This window comes from Oncorhynchus keta, chromosome 7, assembly GCF_023373465.1.
Source record: "Oncorhynchus keta strain PuntledgeMale-10-30-2019 chromosome 7, Oket_V2, whole genome shotgun sequence".
NCBI lineage: Eukaryota > Metazoa > Chordata > Actinopteri > Salmoniformes > Salmonidae > Oncorhynchus > Oncorhynchus keta.
In genome coordinates, this window is record NC_068427.1 from 29,547,675 (window position 1) to 29,557,180 (window position 9,506).

Sequence of the window (9,506 nt, forward strand, 5' to 3'; positions counted from 1 at the left end):
TAGGTTACATAGTGGGATAATTCGCATAGATGGCAGTAGCCTAATACATTTTCTATTTGCTCCAAGGGAATTGTATTCTTGCCTAACATTGATTATGAAAAAGGTTGAATTAGGCTATTACTGTTATATATATATATATTACGATTATGCTTCCGTTGTAAAAATAAAAAGATTATGATAAACTTTCATAACGCGTTGGGCTGTTCAATAGGGCGGCGCACAATTGTCCCAGTGACGTCCCGGTTAGGGGAGGGTTTGGCAGGGGAAGGCCGTCTTTTTAAAATTCGAATTTGTTCTTAACTGACTTGCCTAGTTAAATAAAGGTTCAATAAAAAAATAAAAAATAAACATCTATGGGTGATGCTCGTTTTTGGATAGAGAAGTTCCCAATACACTTGTTGTTATTTTATTTTTTTCTTCATTTTTTGTAATTATTTGTTAGTGTTTTCTTGTATTTTTTTTTTTTTTCAATACACGTGTTTGCCACAGGGGACGTCCAATAACTACACCGGTGTTTTACTGATAAGGCAAGTCGGTAGGATATAGGCTGTAATGGACTACCAGGGGTATTAGAGGAATAATATAATAAATTATACAAATTCAGGAGCTAATCAGAGAACAGTAGACAGTTGGAAAATAATGAATGGCACGGACCCGGCGATGCCAATGCTAACCCACCTGACAACGCAAACACAGCAGGATAAAACTCAGCCTCGACAGTGAGTAGGCTAGCCACAATATATCTATCTTCATTATTGACTTATTCCGTAACAGCTATGTTTTCAAATGTTTCAAGGGGACATCCAATAGTCATTCGGGATATTACGGATATAATATTATCTTCTTCAACTGCAGTATCAAAAAAAGGGCGAAAAATGTATCAGGTGATGTATTCTTATGTAAAAATTATGGAAGATAAATTATTATATTAAATAAGTATATAACATTACATTCCGCATACAGTTTCGTTTTATGCTCCTTTCCCGTCATAATATTCCAGTATTTCTGGTTCCAATGATGGGGAAGGGATAGGTGTCCGTATGCGCACATTGACAAACGTTTTTGTTATTTTTGGGTGTACAAGAACAGTGTGTGCATGCGTTAATGAGTTTCAGTACCACACCTCTGGACTGGTAAACCCCCTTGGCATTTAAGATTATGAGGCTTATTAAATGTCTAAGTAGGGGGAGGCATTTACATTACCCTCTCTCTCCTCCCTCTCACCTAGTTCAGATGGGTTCACCATGATATCACCCATTGAATCGCGACGGAGTAAACTACACATGAGTAAGTCTCATCATAGCATTGTTATGATATCTCCCCATCTATCCCTTCCTCCACACCTCCATGTACAGTATACCTCTATTACCCCTCCTTCCCTCCATCCCTCCCTCTAGTCTTGTTACCGGTAATAGTAGTAGTAATAAAATATTGTAATGTACTCACCATCCTGTCTAAACCTGCAGTGGTTCAGAAAGAAGAGGAGAACATACAGAGAAGCGAGGTACACACACGTATGCACGCACGCACACATGAATAATATAATCTTCTAATACATGTATCTGTATAAGGCAGTACTGTGAGGCCAGGGAGAGGCACCTGGTGGAGTTAAGCCAGGCTAAACTGCAGAAACAGGTATTCCATCGTCACATTTTAAAGTAAAGACTTAATTATTAGATTATGTCCAGAGAAATTGTATATACCATCCCACTTGTGCAATGGGCATGGAATGTAAAACACTCACATTCTACTCATCTTTTAATGATGCCTTCTAAATAGCCTTTAACAGACAGAATTAGTAAATTGTCTACTTGTGTTGTGTGTTAAGCTGAGAAAAGAGGAGATGAACCGGCAACGGAGACAGGCAGAGGAAAAGGAGTATGAGAGGATGAAGGCTAAACAGCAGGAGAACGTCAGAGAGTGTTAGCAATGTACAAATAAATCACTTATTTACTGTCACTGTATTGTTCTTTTGGTATTCTCTCTGTAATACCATTTCAAGCCAATAGAGGTCACTGCAGACAGCTGGCACACTGAAACAATCCTAGATATGGTGATTGAATGAGAGAGAAAGAGAGAGACGGAGAAAAAGGTATCCACACCCATAGGAGAGTTCCCATGAATTACATGTTATAGCAGAGAGAGCTGTTTGACATGCTTGGACCTGGCCTCCTGAGTGTCGCAGTGGTCTAAGGAGGTGTCACTATAGACACGGGTTCGATCCCAGGCTGTGTCACAGCTGGCCATGACTGGGAGACACATGAGGCTGCGTGAGGCTGCGAGCAATTGTCCCAGTGTTGTACAGGTTATGGGAGGGGTTGGCCAGCCAGGACTTCCTTGTCCATTGCGCTCAAGTGACTCCTTGGGCTCCTGCAAGCTGACCCTGGTCGGCAGCTGGACGGTGTTTCCTCTGACACATTGGTGCGGCTGGCTTCCAGGCTAAGAGTGTCAGGAAGCTGTGCGGCTTGGCAGGGTCGTGTTTTGGAGGACGCATGGCTCTTGACCTTTGCCTCTCTTGAGTCCGTAGGAGAGTTGCAGCAATGGGACAAGGAGAAAAAGGGGTAAAAAAATAAATAAAAAATACATATTTGGCTGGCTCTCTCTGGTTAATACTGACAGAGCTTTCCTACAGTTTATTTTAATAACTCTGGTACCATTTTCATAAATATGTGGTGAATTTTCAAAGCCAGTCTTGCATTCAAACATTTCATTGTGCATTAATTTTGTTTATAGACATCTTTCATGATACAACCATTGATCCAAAATATTTGTTTATAATGAGTACATTGGTTTAATTACCAAAACAGAACATAATGATATCTTCTCAATTTAGTTATTTTAATAATCCAGTTAATCCAATAGCAAACTCATTTGAAAGAAGCATAATGTTTAGCAGGCACTAGTTTGCATCAAGCTTGTCTTGAGCATTTGGCCATAGGTTCTCATCAAAATCGCATTAAATATCCACATTTTTCATGCACCAGGGGAAACATCTTTTGGCATGGTGAATCCAAGCCTTACATTGGTCTGGATTGAAATCATTGCATGCCTCATCCAATGCCTGTAAGTGGGTGGTACGCTCATGGGGATCTTCTACCTGTATAGTAATTGTATTGTACATATTTATTGTAGTGGTCATGTCTGTGGCTCAGTTCATTAGAGCATGACACTGGCAACCCCAGAATTGTGGGTTTAATTCCCACTGGGGTCACATACCAAATTGTATTTTTATTTATTGAACCTTTATTTAACTAGGCAAGTCAGTTAAGAACAAATTCTTGTTTAAAATGACGGCCTTCCCCGGCCAAACCTGGACGACGCTGGGCCAATTGTGCACCACCCTATGGGACTACCGTGGTGTATGTGATACAGCCTGGAATCAAACCAGGGACTGTAGTGACGCCTCTTGCACTGAGATGCAGTGCCTTAGACCTCTATATCGGGCAATATCATTTCAATAAAGCAATGTGATCCCCCACCCCCATCAAAAATACCCCAGCAACTTCATTTTGGATGCATGTTTACTGTATAGGGGATGCATTTCTTTCTTGTTTAGGACTTTCTGGATAATTGGTATTATATTCTATTACTGCACTGTAGGAGCTAGAAACACAAGCATTTTGCTGCACCTGCTGTAACATCTGCTAATCTGCGTACCTGACCAAGACACTTTGGTTTGTAACATACAGTACATCTCTGATCTTGTAAATATCCCATATTTTTTTTACTGTGAAGTAAAATAATAGTCATCAAACTAGTTCTCAAAATCTGTAGAAGACAAAACAGTTTACATGTCAAATCTATAGGTTTACCAAACGTTTAAGTGATTATGAATTAAGAGCCGTCGGCTTATGTAACAGTAAAATGTATTTTAACAAAAGATAAGAGAATCACATCAAAAGTAATGTGAGCATTGCATATGGCAATTCTTTTTTACATTTTATATTAACATGTACTGCAATGGGAAACATGTATTTCTAGATGAAACACTGATTAAGTTTGGTGAAAAAAAGGGACTGTATGATTTCGTGTGTTTTACTTAGTCAGTTGAAAATGTGCTTAAGAGTTTTGAAACAACTGCCTTTTTGATGATTTGTTTTTAGTTTTGTACCAAGAGTTGTGATGTACCACATACTTGTGAAAATTGCATAACAAAAAGTGGTTAGAGCGTTGGACTAGTAACCGGAAGGTTGCAAGTTCAAATCCCCGAGCTGAGCAGGTACAAATCTGTTGTTCTGCCCCTGAACAGGCAGTTAACCCACTGTTCCTAGGCCGTAATTGAAAATAAGAATTTGTTCTTAACTGACTTGCCTAGTTAAATAAAGGTAAAATAAAAATAAGTATTCAGATCCTTTACTTTGTTGAAGCACATTTGGCAGCGATAACAGCCTTGAGTCTTCTTGGGTATGAAGCTACAAGTACATCTGTATTTGTGGAGTTTCTCCAATTTTTCTCCGCAGATCCTCTCAAGCTCTGTCAGGTTGGATGGGGAGTGTTGCCACCGCACAGCTATTTTCAGGTCTCTCCAGAGATGTTCGATCAGGTTCAAGTTCGGGCTCTGACTGGGCCACTCAAGCCAATTCAGAGACTTGTCCTGAAGCCACTCCTGTATTGTATTGGCTGTGTGCTTAGGATCGTTGTTCTGTTGGAAGGTGAACCTTCGCCTCAGTCTGTGATCCTGAGCGCTTTGGAGTAGGTTTTCTTCAAGGATCTCTATGTCCTTTGCTCCGTTCATCTTTGGCTCGATCCTGACTAGTCTCCCAGTGCCTGCCACTGAAAAATATCCACACAGCATGATGCTGGCACCACCATGCTTCAACGTAGGGATGGTGCCAGGTTTCTTCCAGACGTGATGCTTGGCATTTAGGCCAAAGAGTTCATCTTTGGTTTCTTCAGACCAATCTCATGGTCTGAAAGTCCTTTAAGTCCCTTTTGGCAAACTCCAAGACGGGCTGTCGTGTGCTATTTATTGAGGAGTGGTTTCCATCTGGCCACTCTACCATAAAGGCCTGATTGGTGGAGTGCTGCAGAGATGGCTGTCCTTCTGGAAGGTTCTCCTATCTCCACAGAGGAACCCTGGAGCTCTGTCAGAGTGACCATCTGTTCTTGGTCACCTCCCTGACAAAGGCCCTTCTCCCCCGATTGCTCAGTTTGGCCAGGCAGGCAGCTCTAGGAAGAGTCTTGGTGGTTCCAAACTTCTTCCATTTAAGAATGATGGAGGGCCTATGTTCTTAGGGACCTTCAATGGTGCAGAAATGTTTTGGTCCCTTCCCCAGCTCCGTGCCTCGACACAATCCTGTCTCTGAGTTCTACGGACAATTCCTTCGACCTCATTGGTTTTTGCTCTAACGTGCACTGTCAACTGTGGGACCTTATATAGACAGGTGTGTGCCTTTCCAAATCATGTCCAATCAATTGAATTTACCACAGGTGGACTCCAAGTTGTAGAAACATGTCAAGGATGATCAATGGAAACAGGATGCACCTGAGCTCAATTTCAAGTCTCATACTTATGTAAATGTTTGACTTTTTATACGTTTGCAGTAAAAAAAATAAGTTTTTGCTTTGTCGTTATGCGGTACTGCGTGCCTATTGATGAGGGATTTTAAAAAATCATTTTAGAAGAAGGCTGTAACGTAATAATGTGGAAAAAGGGAAGGTGTCTGAATACTTCGGAATCCACTGTATTATTGTAGGTGCGTAGGAGAAAAAACAATCAGTATAAAGCAGAAACATTGCACTTTAATGGATGTTTATTTGAAAGTACAGAGTGTCATATGCAGGCATCTCTTCTCTAAAAGCATACTAATATGAACCACGAGCCCTAAAGCACCACACACAGTTTTGTTTTGGAACCTTGACTACTCGAACAAACCCCTCTGGAGGAACAGTTCTGTTTGATGTCTCACCACTGGCCCGAGAACAACTAACATGGCACAACAACACACTTGGAGAACTGTACAATACAAACATGTAGAAACACTACAGACAGTGGGAGCAGGCTAGAGTTCAGGGGTAGAGAGAGGATAGGAGGTTACAGAGAACAGACTATCAGACCCTACAGAAAGAGATGGGACAGAGGATAGGAAAAAGGATGAGGACAGTAATAGTCAGACCAGGACAAACAAACTTAAACAACATCCTGCTGTGGGGAGAATCAGGAGTGTCTGCAGAAATCACAGTGATTTCACAGCTGTAACGTGTGTGTGTGTGTGTGTGTGTGTGCATGTTCTTCAAGAGGACAGAGCAGCTCGTTCAGAGGGTGGAGAGGTCAGACGCAGCTCCAGTGGCATCGACTAGTGCCTCACACACATCACCCTTGGTAAGACTGCTGTGTGTGTATCCTCGACAGGGCCCTGGGTTCAGGCCTGTCTCGGAGCTGTGGCTGTGAGGCTGGGGGATAATTTATACCAATGGATCCGTCTGATCCGTTAGTAAACATGCTCTAGCGCTCTCATCAATTGGGGTGGAGTGGTGATAAACTCAGCCCCAGAACGGTTGGTCTAGCCCAGCCCAGGGAGAGTACCGCTACTATTATCCACTGGTCAGAGCCAGAGGACACTGTGTGTGTGTGTGTGTGTGTGTGTGTGTGTGTGTGTGTGTGTGTGTGTGTGTGTGTGTGTGTGTGTGTGTGTGTGTGTGTGTGTGTGTGTGTGTGTGTGTGTGTGTGTGTTAGAGAGAGCCAGGGCACAGAGGGGCTTTGGAGGGTATGATTGCATTTGAGTAAGTATAAATAAATACGCACTAGAAACCTTGCAATTTCTGTCTCTATCTCCCTTAATCTCTGTGTCTGTCTTTCTTTCTTTACCCTCACACTCCTCTTCCTAGCTGTTTCTCCATCTCTCTCTATCACCCCCCTATTTTCAGAATTTGATGGTTAGAGGAAGGGAGTTAGTGGGCTGAGAGGCTCACAGAGTTCAAGGGACTTCCCAGAGTTCACAGAAAGTACATAGAGATGGATAGAGATAGAAAGAGAGAGAGAGCGAAATGAAGGGAGAGAGGAGAGAGCAGGAGTCTACATAGAGACCAAGGGTGGAATAACCTGCATAGTTCCTGTGAAAGTACCTGGAAGGAAGCCAGGCTGTCAGCCAATGAGAGACGAGGATGCAGGAAGACCTGCCAATCACAGAGGTCATCCATGCTATGTCATCCAGGTTGCTATGTCATCCAGGTTGCTATGTCAACCAGCTCCATAACAACCAATCAATCTACCTGGGGAGGAAGGATAGACAGACCACAAGCATCATAGCTCAATGTGTGTAACATACTATTAGTAACATTTAGTGTGCTAATAATAATACTGTTCATGTTTCCTCTGGTTTCAGGTGTTGTGTCATGGTGATGCTGCAGACAGAGGAGAGCAGAAAAGAAGGGCCCCAGGGCAGGGTTTGAGTATGTGTTGTTAGGGAGGGGTTTCATACTGTACCGACCGACAACGGTATTATGTGGCAACCAGTGGTGTAAAGTACTTTAGTAAAAATACTTGAAAGTACTACTTAAGTAGGTTTTTGGGGTATCTGTACTTTACTATTTATATATTTGACAAGTTTTACTTCACTACATTCCTAAAGAAAATAATCTACTTTTTACATCATACATTTTCCCTGACACTCAAAAGTACTCGTTACATGTTGACAGTTTAGCAGGACAGGAAAATGGTATAATTCACACACTTATCAAGAGAACATCCCTGGCTATCTCTACTGCCCCTGATCTGGCGGACTCACTAAACACATGCTTCATTTGTAAATGATGACTGAATGTTGGAGTGTGCCCCTGGCTATCCATAAATAAATACAATTTAAAAATGTTGCCGTCTGGTTTGCTTAATATAAGGAATTTGAAACAATTTTTACATTTACTTTTGATACTTCCGTATATTTAAAAGCAAATACTTTTGGCACACGCAGCTCCTGTGGTAGATAGACAGACAAGGGAAATGTTTTCGTGTGTGGCTTTTCTCATTGTTGGACAAGTTATTCTCTTTTCCATTATTCCTCACATTATTGTGAGAGTTAGCAGTGCCAGGAGGGAGGGGGAGGGAGGGAGGGAGGGAGGGAGGGAGAGAGAGAGAGGGAGGGAGGGAGGGAGAGAGAGAGGAGGGAGGAGAGGAGGGAGGGAGGGAGGGAGGGAGGGAGGGAGGGGGAGGGAGGGAGGGAGAGAGAGAGAGAGAGGAGAGAGGAGGGAGGAGGGAGGGAGGGAGGGGGGAGGGAGAGGGAGGGAGAGAGGGAGGGAGGGAGGGAGGGAGAGAGGAGGGAGGGAGAGGGGGAGGGGAGAGAGAGAGGGAGAGGAGAGAGAGAGAGGAGGGAGGAGAGAGGAGGGAGGGAGAGGGGGAGGGAGAGAGAGAGAGAGGGAGGGAGGAGAGAGAGAGAGAGGGAGGGAGGGAGGGGAGGGGGAGGGAGAGAGAGAGAGAGAGGAGGGAGGGAGAGAGAGAGAGAGAGAGAGAGAGAGAGAGGGAGGGAGGGAGGGAGGGAGGGAGGGAGGGAGGGAGGGAGGGAGGGAGAGAGAGAGAGAGAGAGAGAGGGGAGGGAGGGAGAGGGAGGGAGGGAGGGAGGGGAGAGAGAGAGAGGGAGGGAGGAAGGGAGGGAGAGAGAGGGGGAGGGAGGGAGGGAGGGAGAGAGAGAGAGGAGGGGAGAGAGGGAGGGAGGAGGGAGGGAGGGAGGGAGAGAGAGAGAGAGGGAGGGAGGGAGGGAGGGAGAGAGAGAGAGAGAGAGAGAGAGGGAGGGAGGGAGAGAGGAGGGAGGGAGGGAGGGAGGGAGAGAGGAGAGAGGGAGGGAGAGGGAGGGAGGGAGGGAGAGAGAGAGAGAGAGAGGAGGGAGGGAGGGAGGGAGGGAGGGAGAGAGGAGGGAGGGAGGGAGGGAGGGAGGGAGGGAGGGAGGGAGGGAGGGAGAGAGAGGAGGGAGGGAGGGAGAGAGAGAGAGGGAGGGAGGGAGGGAGGGAGGGAGGGAGGGAGGGAGGGAGGGAGGGAGGGAGGGAGGGAGAGAGGGAGAGAGAGGGAGAGAGAGAGAGAGAGAGAGAGAGAGAGAGAGAGGAGGCAGGGAGGGAGGGAGAGAGAGAGGAAGGGAGAGAGGGAGAGAGAGAGAGAGAGAGAGAGAGAGAGAGAGAGAGGAGAGGGAGGGAGGGAGGGAGGGAGGGAGAGAGAGAAAGAGGATAGGGAAAGAGGGTTACCAGAAGAGAAAGGGGGATTCCTCTCACTGAAGTGTAGTAGAACCCAAAATAACAGTAACATCACTACAGTAGGTTACAATACCCTTGTCAGCTCTGTGGAGACAGTCAGACAGACAGACAAACGGAGTAATGTGTGTAGTAGTAGAGATCCTACATTCTATTCATATATTCTCTACTGGTTTTCTCTGAGAACATGGTACACTCTTAGAAAAAAGGTGCTATCTGGAACCTAAAATAGTTATTTGGCTGTCCTCATAGGATAACCATTTGAATAATTATTTTGGTTCCAGGTAGAACCCTTTTGGTTCAAAGTAGAACCCTTTCTTGTTCCATGTAGA

At 44.6% G+C, this 9,506-nt stretch overlaps 1 protein-coding gene across 8 annotated transcripts; it reads left to right on the forward strand.

Annotated features, from left to right (window-relative positions):
* The first annotated feature begins 74 nt into the window (after nt 1–74).
* Nucleotides 75–7,812, forward strand: LOC118386276 (epithelial-stromal interaction protein 1-like). Of its 8 annotated transcripts, none has more exons than XR_004826179.2 (7): nt 75–719; nt 1,229–1,287; nt 1,467–1,504; nt 1,572–1,635; nt 1,829–1,931; nt 6,239–6,322; nt 7,326–7,812. XR_004826179.2 is itself a non-coding variant. In XM_035773896.2 (7 exons), exons 1-5 carry the CDS (start codon nt 640–642, stop codon nt 1,925–1,927), a joined length of 336 nt encoding a protein of 111 aa, XP_035629789.1. In that variant the 5' UTR covers nt 75–639; the 3' UTR covers nt 1,928–1,931; nt 6,239–6,322; nt 7,326–7,812. The 8 variants fall into 8 exon arrangements, 6 of the variants coding, with proteins under 6 accessions (XP_035629789.1, XP_035629791.1, XP_052378463.1 ...); XM_035773896.2 differs by having other exon boundaries at nt 1,576–1,635; XM_035773898.2 differs by lacking the exon at nt 1,829–1,931 and adding an exon at nt 797–884 and having other exon boundaries at nt 317–719; nt 1,576–1,635.
* Nucleotides 7,813–9,506: the final 1,694 nt, after the last annotated feature.